This window comes from Phoenix dactylifera, chromosome 12 (assembly GCF_051530095.1).
Source record: "Phoenix dactylifera cultivar Ajwa chromosome 12, Ajwa_hap1_PhDact_Kaust_v1.1, whole genome shotgun sequence".
NCBI classification, from domain to species: Eukaryota; Viridiplantae; Streptophyta; class Magnoliopsida; order Arecales; family Arecaceae; genus Phoenix; species Phoenix dactylifera.
Genome location: NC_143201.1, coordinates 21,035,304 through 21,057,730, shown reverse-complemented (window position 1 = coordinate 21,057,730; position 22,427 = coordinate 21,035,304). Strand labels below are relative to the sequence as shown.

Sequence of the window (22,427 nt, the reverse complement as noted above, 5' to 3'; positions counted from 1 at the left end):
CGAAGGTTTCAAATTTTTGTTGTAGGCTTATATTAGTTTGGAAGTTTTCAAATTCTTATTGTAATTCTTATCCTTCTAAATTTGGCAACTTGTGTATATGGTTCATTTCATATTTATTCCATATAGTATCCGAGCCTCTTGCTTAAACCATCATCAATTCCAAAGTTTCGTATCTAATTATGTAACCCACCACCTCTCAACTTGTCCTAGTTTACTCACCATCCAATTTGTCCAATTTGATTTCCATCAATTTTGCTGCTCAACTTCCCCTAAAAATTACTACTTCAGTGCACTTATCCTTGCTACTTATTGCTCATCCAATTCAACTCCATCTTGATCGGTTATGATAATATGGGTTATGTTGATGGCTCTTATCCCTCTCCACCAAAAACCATCTCAAGAGATGGAAAAGAAACTACCATCCCAACCTATTTACAATAGATTCGTTAGGATCAATTGTTGTTCAATGCAATCACTGTCTCAGTTTCTGAATCAGACATCTCTCTCATTGCCTCTTATATGATGTCTTAAGAAGAAACTTGGGTGTCTATTTGTAAATTGCTCCAGAAACATCTTTACCTATAATTTGTTTTCAAGTTTCCTTTTGGATATGACATGCATGTCATGTTACTACTCCTCACTCTACTTTCAATCGCCTAGTTGTGATATGACCGATCGCAAGTGTTCAAAAAAAGTATCCCAATCTAATTTTGCGACATGTCATAAATGGAAGCTAACTTTTGCCGGTCTATGGACAATGCATGGAGCTATAATTTAACCTTGTCAATAATTGAGTTTAATCATTCCTCTCTCTTGTAAATGTGCAACTTTTATATTCAATGCAATTTTTAAATACATTATGCAATTTCATGATTGATAAATCTAAAATATTTTATAGTTTGCAAAGGGTCCTAGAGTGCAATTTAAGGTTTCATATTTATTTGTAGAGTTTGATTCACAAATATAAGATCTATAATCTCTATTTTTATGGACTTTAAAATAGTTCACTGTCCGAAAAGCAAGGATCCACCAACAATCTCATCTTTTGTATTTTTTTTAAGTATTTGTGAGAGATTTCTTTGTAGCATCCGTAACAAAAAAAAAAACCGTCTTTATATTAGTTATTTATAGGTCAATGTGTCATATTTCTTTATAAAAAATAAAATTATTTATCTATCGTGGAAGATGTAAAATGAACAAATTTCAGCAAATATGGGTTTAAACTATAGAAATTTTATCTATGATCGGACGTGCCTCATGGTTTATATGAGATGGTTATGCTTAATTATTATTCAAAAAATATATACACAGTGCATGTTAGTATCATCCTCGGCAACTTTGCTCCATAAAAAATTACTTCTCTCCCTGGAATGCCTCCCCATAATGTTGCAACCCAAGTTTATTTATTTATTTAATCTTTTTGAGAACCCACGGCTAACAGCCGGCGTGGCGCCACCAAGGTGGTAGCCGAGTGGTACTGGGCGGGGATTCTAACCTCATGGTCCCAAGTTCGAGTCGCTGCGGCGACGATTAAAATGTAGCTTCGGCCACTGCTTGGATATGAGATATAGGACCGCTCTTGGACCGCTAGTAGCCGGGGTGGTGCCAGGTGTAACGTACTCACATTTGGGACTCGAGCTAGAGCCAAGAGGGGTAGCTGAGCCGGGCCCATGGGTGGGGAAGGCATGAGTAAAACCCCCCTACACCTTTTTTTTAGAAAAAAAAACAGCCGGCGTGGCAAAACGAGAGATTCTTCGAAAAACTTAGACGACGATTGCGGGCCTGGACTATCTCGTTTTAATCATTGCTTCGCGCGTCACTAGCGGCGGAGGCTGCGCGCCGTCCGATCCTAACAAAAATCATATCGGGCCCCGTAGAGAAACTTTCCATTTTATCAAATTTTTGTATGTATGCATCTTTTTTTAAAAAAAAAGTTATAGATTTTTTTACTAACCGAATGATCCGCTTTATAATAAAAAATTATATAATATATTATAAGACTAAATAATAGATATTAAATAAATTAATTATTTAATAGGTCAACATATATATTTAAAAAAATTAATATATAATTTTTAAAATATTATATCATCAATATACAATATGTGGCTAAATGATGTACACTTAGTAAATAGTTATCTAACAATCCGATACATATTTTTAAATAAATTAATATACAATTTACATAATATTATACTCATCAATATATACTTTATGGCCGATAATACATATTCATCCACTTTCTTACATATAGTAATAATTTAATATACATTTTAAAATAAATTAATATATATTTTTAATATATATATATATATATATTATTAATTTATATTATATATCTGTGCATGCTAAATAATTAATTATTTAATATTTATTTTTTAAAAAAGTTATGTGATTGAGGGACCGGTAGGAGCCTTAATTTTACTTTTAAGATGGATGTCGGAGGACAGCCGCCTCATATGATTTTTGTTTGTCCGGCCCGGGGCTTCCCCCTTCCGTCGCATCTCCGTAAGCGGCCGACCCTCGTTGCCCGTACATCACCGTCCGCTTCTCCCACCCCAATTCGAAGAAAGAGAGGCCCCTCCCCCCACAGGGTTTTTTTGGCCCTCCAACTCTTCTCCTTCTTGTTCTTCTCCCAGGGTTTTGTCCCCAATTTCTTGTTTTCTTAGAGAGATTGGGAGATGGTGGGGCACGGGCATGCGATCCCGCTGGAGGTGGTGGGGACGATGATCGAGATGGCGGACGTGGCCTGGAGCGCCCTCGAGTACCGCCGCGAGCGCAAGGCCGAGGCAGCGGAGGAGGATGATATTGCCCACCTCAAGGCCGAGAACCTCCGCCTCCGAACCGTCCTCGACGACAATCTTGCTGTCCTCCAGGGCCTCTATAAATCTCCCTCTGTATCCAAAGATTGCCCTCCCGATGTAAAGCTCCTTTCCTCCTCCTCCTCTTCCCCCCTTTTCTTTCCTGCAAATTTTTACCTTCATTAGACTTGAGATGGAATTGTAATAAGAGGATGTGTGGAAAATTGCGATCTATTTGCCCGGACATAAAAATGATGAATTATAAATCTCTCTTGCATTTATGGAAAATACGAAATTTCACAACATTCAATAAAAAAGGAAACCCAACAGGTAATTATGAAGATAATGATTTATCATATTTTGGAAATTTATGTTCTAGAAGTGAAAATAAATTCAAGTGGACGTGGAGAAGCTTGTCAATGTGTTTATACTTCTGAGTTATATGGATTTAGTCTGGGCATATCCTGATATCCATTTGAAGTAATGATATTTGGTTCCTGAGCTACTTCAGTCTGAAAGGATGGAGGTCTCGATCTCTTTCCAGACCTCAAACTTATTTTCTGGCTTCTTTTACGATGGATCTGCAGCCACACCATTATCTTGGTCACACTAACATCTGCATTCTTGTCATTCTAGCTGATTCTTCAATCAAATAGTTACTGTTTTAGTTTTCACTATATTGCATATATATGGGTTAAAATTCAAAAAATGTGAATTTTAATTAGTTCATAATATCTGTTATTACTTTGTATTCAAACCTTATTATGTCCTTGAGCTTCCCTTAAATTTTATGAGCCTCCTTTTCCCGCTATTGCGCCTGAATTTGTTCCTGCATCTTCCTTTCGGATTCAACCACAGTAAGTTATAAATCTATGGAAAAATGTATCTAAAAGTTAATAATCTAAACCTATGAGATAAGAGGCAGTTGCTAAGTGTCTTATTGACATCCCAATTGTGAAAAAGGAAAAAAGGTTTCATATCTGACACAAAAAGCTAACCCCTCATAGCTTGATATAAAACTAGTTGATTATGGTTATATCAGTCTGAAGTTAAGTAACCTTCTGTTGTCAATTTGCAGTTATATACACGCCTTGTAGCTGCAGTGGACAGCTCGAGCTTCCTGGCCAATCTTGAATCACTTCATCAGGAGTCAACAGATTTACCAAATGGCAAGTTCCCATCTAGTGAAGCCACAGGTTAGTCCTTGGAGGACTCATGCCTTAAGTGGTTCAAGTCATTTTTGTTGCACCTGTTTTCAATCAACATTAATTTGAATTTTTTGGATCAGGGACAAATTTAAATGCTGTGGAAATTATGGTAGATGTTGATCATGGAGAGCCTACTTGGTGGGTGTGGGTCACGAATGATATTGTCCCAGATTGCTTGGAGGAAGTAAGTGGAATTGATAATGAAAATTATGTCATCATTAGTGAAGAGAATGTAGTCGATGCCATTGCCCACTTCATAGCCAGATGCATCCTTGAAAACCCAAAATCTAAGGTATGGGTTATGGGGCTTTTGGCATTGCTCTCTGTTTGCATTGCATAATCTAATAAATTTTGTTACCTTAAAACATCAGGTTTTAACGCCAGAGGAGCTGCAGAGAAGTAAGTTTATACCAGCCCTTTTTCTGAAACTCTAATATGATATTTGTTCAGGAATTTCCCTTTAATCTGCAACATAGTCTTGATAATAGCTATACATTGATTTTATTTTTTAATCATGAAAACACTTTTTTATTAGAACAATTTGTATGTCTGATAGAATTTTTATCAGTTGATGTGAGATATTTTTATCCTATATGAACAGAGAGCATTGATAGTAAAATTGTTAATATTTATGCAATTACACTTCGATTTTGGTTATTTGGTAGGTTCTTAAAAGATCACTGATATTCATATTTGTTAGATACTCCATGTGTTTATTACCTTTGGATTTTCTTTTTGGATCATGTTATACTGATTGTAGACAAAGTTCTCTTTTATGCATAAGAAGAGATTATTTTATAACATGTTTCTGTATTGTAAAATCCATTTCTTTACTCTTTAGGTAGATTTTTTTTTTTTTTTTTGGATCATAGTTTGCCAATTGTAGCTTGGGATCTCTATACGAATGTGAAGAGATTGATTTTATGTATAAGTGGATCTTAGCATGCAGCTCCTTCAAGTCCATTCAAAGTTCATTCAAACCTTGATGGTCTTCTTATCAAGTTTTTTGGGGTTATTAAATGACGTGATCTTTTTTCCTCTAATCTCCACCATTATCCTAAAAACCATCGGTAGAATGTATGTTTTTTTTTTGTCATGTGAGAATCATGAAGCTTTGCTTCATAGGGTCTCCATTCCATCATATCTCCCTTTCCTTTTGCATGTTCATCCTTAGTTGCCAGAAACTTGTACTGACATTGCTGTATCCACTTTGGCAACTCTTTCCTGCACCCTCCTTTTAAGCATATTTTATTCTTTTTCCCTTTTTTTTTGTGGAAGAGAGATATCTGCTTCCCTATACCTGCACTAGGAACCACTCCTGCATTTGCTCCCAATTCTGGTAACTAAGGTTTCATTTTCAGTTTTACCTGAAATGTGCTCCCTATGCAGCTTAATATTTTTGAGGAAACACATGGAAGTATATTTGATTCAGTTTTCCCATGAGGAGAAAATAGATGGGAAATCTGAACAAGGTTACTTGAGGAATCAAGGCAGAAATCATTAATTACCAAGAAACTGGTGGGAAACCACTGCACAGTATTTTGTTTGTGATTTCACCATGGTTTTTTCCGAAGGCTTCCCATGTATTTTGCATAAATATTGATTTGCTTTAGCTGATTGTTTGCCAATTCTAACGTTTGGACCTTTTCCAAATTCTCATTTTCTGTTTCTTGTGTACCATATTATGCATTTGTTTCATGTAATGGCAATTATGGTTTTCGTTGTCTGGTGCATGGTGTTTTTGAAGGTGGATGGTACGATATGGCCATCTGGAAAATTTTAAATTGATGCTGGCTTGTAACTTTATAATTCCTAAAGCCCACTTTTGATGCTAATGGAGGGTAAGGCTATATACAATTAGGTAAATTGGGGAGTATATCAAAAATGCTTTAATATCTACATATATATGATATGATATTTTCTTCTCTCACTTGTTTCCTAGCGAATGACTTTTCTTTTTCTTTTTAAAATTGGAGAGACTATAGCATGATTTCTTAGACAATCACATCATTTTTTTCCTTTCTGTAATACTCCTTTATATTTTAACTTCATATCATGTTTTCTGTGCTAGAAGCATCTAGGATATAACATCCTACTATTCCTGGCTTCGTTTGGGTAACTGGTGCATGCGAGTTGTGTTTTAGGACTTGATCTTTTTGTGTTTGGATTAGTCTATTTTACAAATTGGCATATTTATATGTACCTAATTGACATATGAGACTGCAGATGTGACAACGGTTTTGGGTGGCATTAAAGATAGGAGCAAGTGGAGAAATGTTTGGGAGGCTGGAAAAGTCATTTACACCTTATCAACCTGTGGAATTGCTTTGGCAGGGTGAGCTTTCATGTGTCTTTTCCTTTTTCTTTTCTCAATGCTTTCTAGCAATCCTGCTTCTCTATATCCCGTAGAACAAATTATTCAACAACCACTATTATATTATAATTGTAAAGTGTTTCCAGACAATGCTAGCTTCCTGACTTGCATATTCAAACTTCTGTCTGGATCTAGATCCATAGTCATCATTGCACTTGTGATGTCATATTATTAGCTCTTGTATGGCAGCAGGTCAAAGGAAAAGTGGCCCCATACATCAGAAAGTGAAATGGGTTTGGTTGGGGGGCAGTGTAAATGGTTGATCTGGTGGCACCCATATTCAATGGTGTTCATTAACTTAAAACCCGTTTTGTCACTGCTTGCTGCTGATGTGCAGTTAGGCAACCTGCTGTGGCTTATTTTGACACAACCTGGAGAACCTTTGCCAGCTTAAAATTCAGCTTGTTCTTCTGCAACTTCCATTTTCTGCATAGTGTATTTCTTTAGGAGTAAGGAGCTGGTGAATAGGTGGATTTTGAGTCATTTGAGCTGTCACTGACATTGAGACTACATTAGGTCACTGGTTTGGTGTTGTATTTTTTTGTTTTGTTGCTTTTTTTAAAACAAAAGGAAAGAAAAAAATTCCATGATGAATTCAGCTGATAGGTGATTTGTACCTGCTGATTTTTGAAGATCCTAGTCAGCACGTCTTTATTGAGGTTGCACCATATAGTTATGTCTGGTCTGCCAAAACTGGATCAGCCAGGCATCCCTAGCCATTATAATTGTGTGAGCCGTGCATAAAGGAAAGTGTCAATACCACATAATACATTAGTTGACATGACTTCTAGAATATTGAAATTCCATGTTTCTGTTACATCCTATTAAATTTCAGTCAATTCTATTCTATTAAATCTGTGAAGCATGTAGGATTGAGAAGAAAGGTGTACAAGTCACACAGATAATGCACGGATTAGGTGCTAAAAGTGTAAATGATTTTTCAAGAATTCCTCTTAAGTACTTATGCCACTAATAATACTTAAGTATCTACCTTGCTCATACCCTCAATTTTTATCTTTTAGCACAATTTATGAAGTTATCATGAGTTTTACTCTACAAACTCCCTTTGTTGGAACAAAATGACGAGAAAATTTTTTGTAAGCATAAAGTTGGCTTGAATACTTTTAGATTCAAAGCTCAACATCAATCTCCTCCAATTTAACTGGCTATATGCTGAGGATGCAACAAGTTGCTTGCTGCCCGGATGTAAAACTAGTCACGGTGAAGTTCTTGTGGAAATATAGCCAAAGAGGAAGCACAAACAGGATGAAATCTGAGGTGGAATTTGAAGAGAGAGCTCAGCACACCTCAAATAGGAAATATGGAAGACTTGGGTTGTCAGTTGACCTGAGTGGCTTGATTTTGACTTAGAATAAGCTCGAATTAGGCGCACCGAGCTTGAACTAGGTTCAGTGGCTCGAAATTAATTTCAAGCTGATTAGGAAACAAACATAGCTTGGTCAGGCTCGGCTTGATATAGCATAGAGTAGGTTTAATATATTACAATATTAAACCTAAGCTTTGGCCTTTTTTTACACAAAGTAGCTGCTCCCCGACTCGAACCCACGCTATTGCGCTTGTCTGCCCCAGTTTTTTACCATTGCTCTAAGCAATAACCCCTATATATTACAATATGTAATATATTTTGCATAATAATCAACATTGGATCTGATCCAATGGCTGACCTTTTTCAACTTTGGTTTGGTTAAGGTATAAAATAAGGAACCAGTGAAATTAATTGAATGAGATTGGTTTAATTTTTTGAATTAGTTAAATGGTGATTCCAGCTTGAGGAAAGCTTTGTTTCAAGCCTAAGTGACCTTGATTCAAGCTTGAATTGATTTCAGCTCAATTAAAGGTCATCAATCTGATCAAAATAGGTTTTTCTTTGGCTCAGTTCAAAATTAAGCTCGAATTGGGCTTTTTGATCAAATAAAATGAGCCGAGCTTGATCAGACCTAGTATAGCTCGTCCTAGTGGAGACCAAGTTGGCATGGCTCTGGACCTGGTGCTTGTGTTGATGCTATTTTGATGTGGAGGCAGGGCTTAACTTGTTGATCAGAAAAAGGCAGGGAACAAGCCATCTTACATAACACTGAACCAAGTTTAAGAAAAAGGTAAAATAGGCATCAGAACTTATTTACCAGGTACAGTACCTTCAATGAGATTTTTCTGACGTGCCTTTACTGAGTAGATGGTGCTTTAGAATTAACTACTTGAAAGGTTGTTTTTCCTTTTTTTCTTTTTCTTAATATGACGCTAATAGTTCAGGTCAAGGGATTGTACATGGTACTATCTTTTTTTCTTTTTTATCTCTATATTTGAACCTTGTCAATGATCAAACTTATAGATATGAACTGAGTGCCATTTGATGAGAAAGATCGAACAAGGGAGAGGGATATTGGAAAGGATGAAGTAAGAGGAAGTTAGTGCTGGTTGTAATGGAAGACATGTTTATTTTAAGGAAAAGAAATATGATTGTTAAGAATCAACCAACAATAGAGCAGCATTGATCATTCTTATTATATGCGATACCATCATACAGGCGAAGTTGCAGGATCCTTAAATTTTGGGTGCTGTGCAATCTTATTCTTGCCCCTACTCCCAAAAGCATCCCAACTTTTGTAAGCTTTGACCGCTATATGCTGCCATCATGAAACTAATTGCTTTTTAGTTGATGAATTTGTAAGCTTCATTGCATTTCTGACCTATTCTGGATCTAGGTTGTCTCAAGATATCTTCAAATGCTTAATATAATTTAGCAATTGCTGTAATACCTTATCCAGATGCTTCTTAACTACTGCTTTGCAATGTTTTCTAGGATAGCTACTTTGCTGCTTCATGTTTTGCTTTACTATTTTTTTTTAACTGCCACTTCGGGCTGAAATCGGATTGGATATGGATCGGATACTTGTATATTCACATCCATATTTATTTTGTTTGACGAATACAGATACAGATACGGATGTTAGTCGGATGCCAAAATTCATATCAATATTTGTTTTATACGGATATAGATATAAATCAGATACCGAAAATATGGATATAAATTGGATAATTAAACTTTATGACCACAGAATCAAACATATTACTAAATAGATGATAAATTAATTTAATAGCATATTAGCATGCTCATTTATTTTTCTTAAAATCTCATGAGTGCTATATAAAATTAAATAGGATTACGAATGGAATCGGATATTTAGATACGAATCAGATAGTTGTCTATCCATATTCATATCTATTTTTTTAATAGATACGGATATGGATACATATATTAATCGGATGCTCAAATTTCTATCTATATCTGGATAGTTTCGGATACGAAAATGGATCCGAACAGATATTATCCGATCCACTTTCATCCTACTGCCACTTTGCTGCTAGACCTATATATGCTCTTATAGCTGCTCCCAATTAGGGGATCTTTAGTACAGTTAGTCTAGAATGTACTGTAAATAATTTAACGGATATTGTTCAGTATGTTATGTTGAGTTATATAAAATATTCAAAAAAATTAAGGAAATAGCCCGCTTATTTTTATTTTGGTAGATTTGATCGATTGCGTTTATTTATTTATTGGAAAAATGACATAGTTTTGAGATTTTCTGACAGTTGTACCTAGGGATCCACTCCAGCCTATGTGTATTGTAGCTGAACAATATAAAATATGTACACCTCCATGAAAATTTGTGCATTCAACTTTGCCTAAACATACGGCTGCAGCATACTTTTTGGATTCAGGGATGACATTGTTGAAAAAATTTTAAAATCAGCCCATTCCTGCAAGAAAAATAAAAGTGCTCCAAAACTGCAAAAAGAAAAATAAATGTGCTGCTTTTGCAAATTTTCCAAAAATTAAACAGTTGTATACTGATGCAAATACTGTCATCATTTTATCCTTTTCTCATGAATAAATATATATTTACCAATCTTTTAATAATGTTTTGAATGATTTTCTGAAAAAAGCATTGTCATTACTAATGAACATAGAGGGAGAGAGGGGCTATATATTAAATCTTTCATAAAAGATTTAAGGATTTAAAATCATTTGTTGACAAGTGTAGATCGTCAATTTGGCTGGCCCATGTCGGTTATTGAACTGCTAAATCTTGTTCTACTTATTTAATGTAATTTCTAGCAAGAAGGATTTCATCCATGGTTTGTGTGGTTGGTTCTCTTGGCTGTTTCTTACGATGAATTACAATGTTTTGATGGAAAATTAAGTAAGTTTACCAATATACCAAATAATAAGAGGATGATTTTGTTTTGCAGAAAGTAAATACGTTCCTTTCTTTATCAAAGGACATCATTCTCTGGGTTTAGAAAAATATGCTTCTATAGTTAAGAGATTAATTGGATGAAGAAAATGTCAACTGTTGGAATTATGCATGATGGATGTTTGATGGCTTTTGGGTTCCTGTTAATGGATTGCAGGTTATACAGGCACCGGGCAATATTGAAAGCTGCAGCGAGGGGCGTTGGTGCATCTGCCAACCTCGTCTTGAAGGTTGTCTAGAACTGCAACAACATTAAATCCATCCACGCGGTTATTGACTTCATCATGGAGTAGTAAGTCTCTTGTTCAGAAAAAAACATGCTTCATAGAAAGTTCTGCAATGGGGTGTAACACTAATAATAAATCCATCATGCAATCGTTGACTGCCTCGTCGTTGTTTGCTTCAAAATCTGTACAGCCTACATCTGCAAGGTATTTGTTGTGTATTTATTATTCATTAAGGTAAAGCCCATGGAAGTTCTCGATTTCTTGGCTTGAAGACTGCTATGAAATTTCATCAATAAAAAAAATAAAGAACTATAAGATGTGAACAAGTGCATGATCATGGATTGTTGGGTGCCGGGCTTGGACCAGGGAATCTTTCTTAAGCGAACATGGAGTTGATATTTCTTATAGCATCGCTTGGCCTTTACGTGGGTTGGTCTCTTCTTTTTGCCCTTCGAAACTCTTTTGGAACGTCAAATAAATGGCTACCTTGGTAGGAGTTCTAGATTTGCACTGCCATTCAATAAACATATTTTTTTTAATTTGCTGTATTTGTCTAGGAAATTTGGTACATACTGTAAAGCATATATTTTTGGTACCCTTATTGCCACATGTATTTCTACAACTTATACCAAATGCAAATTTATTCCGCTTTACAAAAAATTGCTAAGTATTTAAAATGCCCAAAACTAGGCACATAAAGTAGACAGTAAATTTAAGAGTAGTAATTTACATGCAAACATGCACAACTTACGGCTTCTAGTATTTGGTGGGAGAGATAGGAAACATTCCGACCCAGATCCAGGGATTCTAAGGTTAGCCAATTTAATAATAATCTAAAGCAACAACTTGTTAATAATTCACAAAACTAATTTATAAAGATTATCTTATTGATTACTTGAAGAACTCGATTTTTCTAATGCACGTACACTGAGGTGGCAGTCAGATATCTTAATCCAATACTCGGACTACATATTGTCTTCATGAGCTGAGAGTTGGACGCACTCGAATCCTTCATCATGACCTTAAGAAGATTGACGGCTTGGAAGTATATGCTCAAACCATTATCTTAATAAACACATATTAAGCTGCACCGAAAAAAAAAACACATATTTAACGAAAGTTAATATCAGGCATGAAACAAAACAGAGAAATTGAACCTTGCCATGGAACCAGTCTAAAATGACAAGTAGTCCTGCCATCCAAAATAAAGTTTCGTAGTGATTCAATATTTATGTGGCCATCGTTTTGACAAAAAAAAAAAAAAATGGAGATGGATCACTACAAATAAATAATAATGAGTTTTATTTGTTAAGTCTAATCACTAATGTAATGAATGGTGAAAACTTTATAGCATTCTTAAACTCAGGTACTGTTGTAACGGCCGTCATTTAAAACCATGCCGGCCATGGCCTTTACCTCTTCATTGCCGCAAGGAATATTCGCAGGCGGCGCACCGGAGAACGCTAAATAGGTACCACGGCTTGATCGCCTCCGTCAACTACGCCGGTAGAATCCACGTGTCACTGGTGAGGGTAATAACGACAAAAGTAAAAGAAAATTGGGGGGAAAGGTAAAACGGCCTCCCGATCCGAAAATCACGTTTGAACTAGAAATTGAGAGAGAGATCGAAGTGAGCTCGATCCAAATCGCGAGGAAGATCACCTTCGGAGAAGGAGGGAGGAGGAGGTGGAGATGAGGAAGAAGCTCGGCACCCGATTCCCTGCGGTCTGCTGCCCCTCTGATCACTTTCCTCTTTTTTTTCTTTTTTCTTCGTTTTCTTTGCTGCTTTCTTCGTTAAATCGACGCGAATGGGGGATTTATAGTTTTTTGATCTAACTTTAGCTTCTTTGATAGTATGAGCAGGATCTTGCACGGATCTATTATTTGCTGCTCCGATTTAGCCTTTTCTGCATTCAAATTTTTCGATTTGCCCGATAACCCGTACTTGGAGAAGCCCTAATTGGTATATGTTTATAGATATATCTTTGAATTTGGTTAATTTGATTTGTTGAAGCTTCAGAAGTTTTCTGCTCGTTGTTTTTACCTATCTCGAATCGTGGGGGAAGGAATTGCACTGAAGTCTCGATCTTGGATGAACAGCTGGGACTTTGGGGTTGTAATAGGGGGCTGTTTTGATGTAATATATTCGATTGGATGTATTAGAAGGACGTTAGTAGCTCCGTGAGTGCCGCACGGTAAATTTATACTGACACGACCGTTTCTATGAGCTGGATTTAATCAGAGTAGGGAGTTCCTTAACATGAGCCAGAGATCAAAGCACAAGTTTGGTTTTTGGCTACGATTACAGGAATTTAGTGCTTGTTTGCTGTGTAGTTTCCACCTGATTGTGGAGTTACAATGGTTGATGACGTGTGTAGGTGACGATGGATCTTCTGCCCTGAGCGGACACTAAATCTTTTTCTTATTCTCTTCATCTCTCAGAGACAGAATTGGAACCACGTCTTGTAAAGAATTTGATTACTCTATTTGATTGCTCTAGAACACCACTACAGAATTCTGCTCTCTGTTTCACTTAGTTCTTTCCCACTTATGGCCAGTCATCTATCATCATGTCTTCTAAAGCTGACTTTTCTGGCTAGCCCTGCTGCCTGGGAACTGCAGTACGAATGTCAAATAGACCACTTCCAAATTGGTCACCAAAGCCTTCTGCTGCTTCTGATTTTCTATTGCTCCAAGTTTTGGCACGAATAGTTCCTTCCGTCCTCAAAAGGGTTTCATAATCACCTGTTTGATGTGAGCTTGTTTTGCTGTAACCATCTCTCATCATGCACCATGTGTTTGTTTTGTGTAAGTCTGTAATTGGTATCGATAAGTTCATCATTGATGTAGTGACTTTTCTTCTCTAGTTCAAAGAAGTGTGTCCTGACTCGCTTTAGTTCATTCTCTTGTAGAAGGAGGAACTGAAATTATTGATAGTAAGATGGCCTGACTAATTGCATGAGTATGGTTCTGCATGTTTCTAGACACTGTGATGAACACACACACAAGGCGCTTGATGGTGAAGTAGAATAATCATAGATCTCTTCCCCAGTTGGCAACATTTGTTCTCTTCATCTGAACAGCCAAACCCCAACTCCAGATCAAAAAAGAAAATAAAAACACTACATATGCTCTTAAGTCACAGTTTTATGCCATTAAATATTGGCACATAATATGCTTCCTTAGACAGGATTCCTTTGAACAGCTATCATTCAATTCTGACCTCTGCCTCCAGTAGCATGAGGTATAAATACAAACAATCTTCTACAACTTGCTTGTGCCTCAAACTTCTTTCAAGTTACAACCAAATGTCAATCACATGTTCCAATTTTTCCAAAGTTGAAGTGAAGACCTGAATATTTTCCTTGTAAAACCCATTGTACGGTCCCCCATTCTAGTATAATTTTGACCCTTTCTAGTGTCTAAATTGTTACCGTAATTTGATTTTCCAATTATAAGCTCAATATCTCTTAATTGTTCAGAAACTCTCAAAAATATGCATGATTTTTTTGGGTTTGGCTGAATAAAATATGAAGCACTCTCATGTAATTGAGTTCATGGTGTCTTATTCGAGAATCACTTGTAAAAATGACATTAATTATTCAACGGTAGCTAAATTCTTCCCAACACTGAGCTTGTGACTATGGTCCCAATTTACTGGATTTTTCCGTTAATCTCATCAACATTCCAATTGGTTTTTCTTCAATATTCATAGTATCATTCTAATACTTAGTTTACCTGCATTGGTTTATTAACAAAAGAAAATTGTAGTTTTATTTGTTTATTTAGATAGGCCATATTTAATATTTATATCAATATATTGTATAATTAATGGGTTACAGTAGTTATGTACAAATGCCTTACTATCAAGTTACTGCTGCATGTGCGCACCTTACCTATAATGCCAATTTGTCCCTGTCAAGCTATACTTACAGCTGGAGTTGGCATAAATGTTCATTCATCTTGTAGATAATCTATGATCAATAAAGAATCAGCACATGATGCATACAAGAAAAAAAAACAATAATTAACCCCCCTCTTTGTTGATTTAAGTTGATTCTGAGAGGCTGATGTTATTGGTACATATATGATCCTGTGCTGTTGTTATTTGGTATGGTAGGTTGAAACTGATTTCATTTGCTTTATTCTGCTATTGCAGTCACGAATAAAGAAGATAATGCAGGCAGATGAGGATGTTGGCAAGATTGCATTAGCTGTGCCTCTTTTAGTTTGTATGTCATGCAATAACCCAGATCTTTCTTACGCAATAGAAAGTTTTGTGCCATGGAGCTGCTGAAATAACAGATCAGTCAATTTTGATACTACGCGTTATTTATTATTTTATATATATTACTGTTTTCTTTATTCCCAGTAGTCTGCTTCTGAAGATTGTAGTTGTGCATTTAGGGTATGGCATATGTTCATTGCTTCAAGTGTCAACTTGTAGTGTGGTTTATGACGATTTGTTCATCTACTCTAGAGTTCTTTTGATTTATATGTTGGCAATCCATGGCTTTTTTGTATTCTAAGTGACCAATTAAGTCCGCTTTAGTTATTGTGTAGTTTAATTGTTAGAAGAGTGCAAAGACATGTTAAGAAGAAAACATGTTTGTAAATCAATATTTTGTCTACAATGCATTACAGCTTCATGAAGTGTTCGTATGAATAGGAACTGAAAACTTGCTATGCCTGTGCTTGTTTCAATTGACAGTTTTATAGTTTTATGGGAGGGGCTCTATTATAGAAACAGAATTTTGATGAAATGGAATCAGGTTGTGGTTTAGAAGACAATCATATGGGCTGAAAATGAGGGAACATGAGGGAGTTTATAGAGAAAGAGCAGTTTGACATAAAACAACTAAGGGACAGGACTATAGTATCAATAAAATATTTTTTCTACACATTGAATCCTAACACATTGGTTTAAGACAGAATTGTATCAGTTTCATCAGTTACTGTTTGAAATCAAATTTCTTATTTAGCAAAAATATTAAGTCTGTGATTTATTCAGGAAATATGAACATTGGAATATCATAGTAGGAACATTTTGTCTTTATTGATACCTACTAAGTTGCACTACCAGCATCACCTCCAGGCATCATCTCTTAAATACAATTTACTAAAATCAATTATATACATTCCAATGCATTTTTAAAATCTGTTAAAATTAATTTATGCTGATTTTTAACTAAACATGGAAAATAGGATGTCCCCTTCTCTTATGCTACTAGTTACTAATGTAATACAATAAGGGGGCAAAATGTATTCTGATTATGACATCCAGATGAAGAATATTATCTTATAGCCTCAGGATTGTATGCTTCTGTTTTGTGAATGTGCATTAGAATAGATAAATTGGACTTAAAAAAGTTAAGAACTCTGACTAAAGAAGTCATTTTTTTGATTGAATATGAAGATGTTGTCTCATAAATTTGAACAAGAGAATGTACTTTTGCATTGATCTGTATCTTGCCATGTTGATATCATACATTTGTTTAAAATCCATTAATGAAGACCATTTTCTTTTTTAAAATTCAAAACCAGGAGAGAAAGCTTTCATTTTGTTCAAATTTCTATGCCTTAAACTCAAGGATCTACTTGATATGATCTCCTTTATCTTGTGACTCTTTCTGTAACAGTGGAATAGATGGCAAATTCCGTTACTCAAGGGAGGTGTGTGTGCGTGTGCTTGCATGCATGCATACAGATGCATGTGCTTGTGTGCTAGCTTCTGTGTGTTTGCGTGATCCAATATTTGATTAAAAGAGTGATATATTATATTAATAACTAAGCAGAAGCCCTTACCTCAAATTATTAATTATTATGACCATATCATATGAAAAAAGCATGGCCGATGTAGGCATAGCAATTCACAGTTATGATCTACCTCTAAGTATTGCTTGTTGGTTCATATATTAGCCTTCAAAAAGTTTTCATGGATATGCAGGGTTCAAAAATGTTGTAGTTTGAATGCACAACGATTTATTGAATGGCTAAAATTTCACGTTAATGACTGACTTGCAGCAAAAGCTTTGGAGTTATTTTTGCAAGATCTTTGTGACAGGACTTATGAAGTTACTCTACAGAGAGGGGCCAAGACATTGAATTCATTGCATTTGTAAGTTGACCTTCAATTTTTCCCACATTAATGACCTTGCATGGCTAAACATACGAATAGTTAAAGAATATTTTAATATGGATGCAATTCTTGCATGTTATGATTAGTGGTTTAGTACCATTTGCAAAATGTGGTGTTCAACGGCATACATGCTTAGCATATTCACCTTGGAACATGTGTGCAGTGAGCATGATTTGGAGGGAAAAATAATAAAATTTCACCTCAGAATTTCCTGTGTGGGTATCTCTTGATTGCATTTCAGCCAGCATCATGTAACCAAATATTCATGGTCTTGAATGCTCTTGACATCATTACTTAAAAATCTAATTTAATAATATTACTTGTAGCTGGTTGGGCCTCTATTTTGGTGGTGTGTCACAATTGTAGCAGTAAGGGAAATTGATATTGGTGACAAGCTAAAGGAATCAGAATACAATACTTATTAGTACATATTGGGGTTGCCCGCACAATCTTCTTACATCTATTATCTCATTAATTTGGTGCTGTCCCTGTAGAGGAGTGAAATTGATGCTTACATGATGTGCTTAAATTTTTTCTTGTGTTACTATATTGTAAAAATGCATTAGAATAAAAGGTCTCAAGAAGACTGTTGTACTCTTCCATTTACTATAAATGCTTACAATAAATGTCATGAGCTTGTGTCAAAATTTGACTCCTTTGATTATAATTTGTGCCTTAGAGATATTGTTCCATATATTAGACATTGCCATATATTCTCTTCTTTTCTGATGTTTTCCCAAATCCAGAGAAAATTTTGAAGGCCAGCTCTTAGTTTAATGAATTTGAATTTGTGACTAATAATGTAGCTATCGCCACCTATCAACTAGCTTGCAAGTTTCATATTAGATCCTGCTCTTGCCTGCAGTTGCCCTCGCCAGCAATTTGGCACTTCTTTTTGAAGGTTCAAGTTTAGGTTGGTGACGGTCACAGAAATCTGCTTCAGTTTTCCACGGATGCTTCTGTATGAGTTGGGCTTTATAGCTAATGCCAATTTGATGAGAGAAAACTCAGAGGATAATGGTACTTTAGAGCAAATGTTCATATAAAATATAATGATTTTCACAAGAAACTTTTAATTTTTCCAAAACTATAAAGTTGAAACTAAAATCATTTGTTATTAACTTTTTATGCCTAAATTTCTTCATAACTAGAATCATATACCTAAACTGTTACACCTCTTATTCGTATTGGTTCCAAGCCCCTCTATATTCAAGTATCTTTTTGTACTGTTAGAGTCTATCCTAATTATTCATAGTCCAATACAATTATAACATTTGTGGTTCCACATTTTTGTGAATGCTAATTTCATGCATTTTTAAATGGTTAACCAAACCATCGAGCAATAGTTTTCTTATTTCAGTATTTTTAATCATATTCAATCACTTCCCAGGTCCTTTTCATTCTTTATTTTTTTGAGTGTTCTGCTTCTTCATTCCTGCACTTGCTGTTGATTTGGTCAACTAAGCAAGAGTTTAAGGTTCTACTTATGACAATTAAATTCTTAAAGTTTTATTATGTGCTTTTATTTTTTTAAAAAATAATAAAGATATTTAAATAAAATCTTAGAGAAATCTGTTGATCTTACTATTGGCATGGGGTGAACCTTGATCAGGATTTTTTTCAAATACAATGAAATACTATTTTCTTTGTTCCGCTTTGCTTGGCTCTAGGTCATCCAGTTTGTTTTAGTTAGATGTAAAGGAGGAAGAAGCTCTAAAGGAAACATATTAAGAACTATAAGGTTCACTGCATTTTTATTTATTTATTTTATTTTCTTATATCAACTTTATGTCGAGTTCTTTTGTGCAAATGCAGGACATGCATGTTTTGGTATAGTTGTACTGTCCTATAGGAGTTAACCCGAAGTAGTTGAAATCAAGGTTTGCAGTACCGGTTGGTATGGGTGTATACTTACCGTACCGGTTGGTACCAGTGCGTGCCGGCCATACCATACTGTACCGAACTAGTACACGGTATGGAGGGTATACTGACACTCGGTATGTGGCCCCCATACTAGGCATAGCGACGCTGTAATAGGATGATACTGGTACGATGTCTGGTACGAGATGGCAAACCTTGGTTGAAACCAATTTTCTTTGTGCTAAAAATGGTCCAATTATTACTCAAGCAATTTCATGTATTAGAATTGTACTTTTGGTCTAAGTCTAAGACACCTAGACTAGAAGGCAGATGTTTTGGCCAGAAACTTTGTTCCTTGATGCTTCGGGTTAATCTGGTCAGTACTCTTCATATTCTTTTAGATAATTTCTGGTAGCTCAAGGAGTTCTACTTGATGATTCTAGAATTTATAGAAGTAGATTGGTAAAGTTCGTTGGCTTCAGTATTATCAAGCACAAAGTTGCTTTAGAGTCCATTTCATGCAATCTTCAGATACTGGTCATGATACTATGTTCCATAATTTGAGTTCCTAAGGATTGTTTTTTTTTTTTTTTGTGTGTGTGAAAAGACTAAGGATTGAATTGTTGAGTTCTATATTCTACAAGTTGAGTAATTGAAATTTTAATGAGGCACATGACATGGATATTTGAGAAATAAACTGATGTCAACTATATATGCATTCTTTAAGTCCTCTTCAAGATTTACTGCTTCATATTTTAGTTTGTTGTTTTAGTACTAGAAGTTACTATGTCTCTTAGAGGAGGTTGACTGCCAAATGTTGCACCTTAACTGAAGAGTGAAGTTTCCCTTGATTAGATTTTAACGCCAGTTTGCATCAAGCTGAGGAGCTGGTCGTGAATGGTTCTTGTAATTTGATGGATTCTTCTTGGATCCATGAAGATGACTGTTTACAAGTGGGATAGGTTAGCAAACATGATTGAAGTTTCGTTTGGAACTCTAAAACTGAGATGATAGCAAATGGGTGCATGTATTTTTGGTTGAGGATCTGGATTGGTCAGGTCATGACTCACAATTCCTTCACTTGCTCCAGGAATTCCTTGTTACTTGGCCGTGATCTCCATTTGTTAATTTTGTAAGCATTTACTGGCCTTCCCGTCCTTTTGGCCATCTAACACATGATGGAGTTCTTGAAATGATTTGACATAACTAAGATTGTATGGCCTTGACAAGGAGATGAGAGCTATTTTTTGGCCATGATCGTGTGACCTTCCTTTTAGCTGATCTACTTCAAAATTTCATTTTCATGAGCAGTTGAGACCTACTTAATAGATGATTCAAGGAGGGAATAATGTGGCGGACAAGTTTTGCAGTGCTTATGCTTTAAGGGATATAAATACTGATGTTTTTATGTGTTCGTGTGTAAATACATGTATATACATTTATGTACACAGACTCAAATATAGTTTCATTATAAAGCAGAGAAGAGGAAAAAACCACTAAATAATTTCATTTTAAAACCACCATAGAGAGAGATTCTACAGGGGAATTTTCAAATTGGCATGTGGCTAAATTTTGACATCCCAGCTCGGTAAGGCTCATTTTTTTCTTGGTTGCTATACTGTTTCATAGGCATATTTGACGTATCAATGATGTACTTACTGTGGGTTAATAATTTGCACTTGTTTGCAGCACCTAGTATTATCCTGCTCTTCTTTTTTAACTCGTGCTTAGACCTGTCAATGGCCCAGGTTAGGACCCAACCGACCTGACCTGAGCTGAGAACTTAGCCCTACCCGAGAATGACCCAATCTATGGACTCTCGCAAAGAGAAAAGTGAGACATTGCTGCATTTTCATCCACTCTCCCTGACTCTCCCTTTTAACTGGCTGCCCTCTTCTCCACTGCCTTTGCCAACTATGGAGGCTGCCCTGCCTCCCTAAGTTCCTGATGAATTCCTCCACGCCACCCCTTCATGCCTTCTCCACCTTCCATCCTCTTCCTTCACTACCGCCCCGCCACCCTTTTCCCATTTGAGATGCCCCCAATTGTGCTGACCTCCTCTCCTTGTGGCAATGATTCCCTTATTTTCTTTTATCATTGGAGAAGTGGGGAGGAGATGAGTGTAGGTTCAATTGGGTTGAAATTTGGGCAATCTAGTCCCAATCTTGGGCAGGGCTGGGTCTGGTTATGTGTTGGGTTGGGTCAGTCCTGACCCATTGACAGGTCTACTTGTGCTTACATGTTCTATTTGTATTCTATCACCAAACAAAATTTCTGCAGCTGATGCTACTTATGGAAAATTACAAGTAATAGTGTATCTTTATCTCTTCTGAGTTTTCCAGAAAACAATGTGTGAAGAGTTATAGTGCTTTTGATTTCCTAACTGATGTTGTCAACAAGGTACCAAACCTTGGTGGCACAGAACCTTGTGGTGACGAAAAAGGAATATCCAGGAGAAGGTAACTCACTGACCATACTTTCCATGCTTTAAATGATGCACAATAAACATTAAGCAACTGATCTGTTATAGCCAATGTTCAGAAAGACCCTGGCCCATGATGGTGATTTGGAGACCAATGAGGAGTTGAGGTCCCCCAAAATGGTGTGGCTCTTTTGAATTATATCTACACCATTTTCACAAGCCTATTTCCTCGAGTATCTGAGCAACTGTTGTGTGGCAGGCAATGAGGAGCACAAACATGAGTCCAAGAGGACGTGGAAGGGGTAGAGGAAGAGGGAGGGGTCGACCCAGAACAAGGGATATTGGGTGTGTAAAATTTGAGGATGACAATAGCACGTTTCCCGAACACGGTGACCTGTTGAGGGAAATCAATGGTGAAGAGAAGGGCCTGGAAGGGAAGGAGAACATGGCTCAGAGTGCACATTCTTCCTGCAACTCTACATCAGTCGTGGGTGCAACTTCAACAGCAGAGGCAAAGCAAGAGGAGTATTCTTCTTGGCCTTTGCCTGATGTAGCGGGCAACATTGGCATAGAACCATCAAAACTTGTACAATTAACCATGCAGATAGACGAGGATGAGGATTATGACAATGAAGATTAGTGGATTGCTGGTTGATTTATATTGCTACTAACAAAGCAGTCTTCCTTGTTCTGTAATTAATTTTGCATTATGACTGCACATCTATTATAAAATTTAGTCATTTTCTATGTCCAATGCTCTTATTGGACTTGATCAAATGACACTGTCGAATGAATTTTTCCTTTGGCATTTGGCATCCAAAGTTTAAACAGATTCTATGGGGTGAAGCGTGAAAGACTTGAAATGGTTATGGAATCTGCCTCCTTTGCAGTAGGGCCTATAATATTGATTGCGAGGAGGGCGAATTATGTCAAATGTTCAAAGAATCATAAAATCTATTTTGAAGCTTGACCCAACTGTTGGAACTGGTATGATGAACCATGCAGATAGTTGAGGAATGAGGATGAGAATTTTTGACAATGAACCCTGGAGGACTGCAGGTTGACATCACTTTGCTGCTAATTTCTTGATATGCAATTAATTTCGCATTATGATGC

General features: G+C 36.2%; 2 protein-coding genes across 2 annotated transcripts; both read left to right on the top strand.

Annotated features, from left to right (window-relative positions):
• Positions 1-2,429: 2,429 nt before the first annotated feature.
• Positions 2,430-11,207, top strand: LOC103701827 (elongation factor). The gene is made up of 6 exons (XM_008784017.5): positions 2,430-2,921; positions 3,880-3,997; positions 4,090-4,301; positions 4,381-4,408; positions 6,236-6,344; positions 10,821-11,207. The coding sequence occupies exons 1-6, from the start codon at positions 2,682-2,684 to the stop codon at positions 10,900-10,902; spliced, it is 789 nt and encodes a 262-aa protein (XP_008782239.1). The 5' UTR covers positions 2,430-2,681; the 3' UTR covers positions 10,903-11,207.
• A 1,018-nt stretch (positions 11,208-12,225) lies between these two features.
• On the top strand, positions 12,226-22,088 carry LOC103701825 (uncharacterized). Its single transcript, XM_008784015.6, has 6 exons — positions 12,226-12,615; positions 15,050-15,122; positions 16,915-17,008; positions 21,232-21,348; positions 21,431-21,491; positions 21,571-22,088. Exons 1-6 carry the CDS (start codon positions 12,583-12,585, stop codon positions 21,949-21,951), a joined length of 759 nt encoding a protein of 252 aa, XP_008782237.3. The 5' UTR covers positions 12,226-12,582; the 3' UTR covers positions 21,952-22,088.
• The last annotated feature ends 339 nt before the right edge of the window (positions 22,089-22,427 follow it).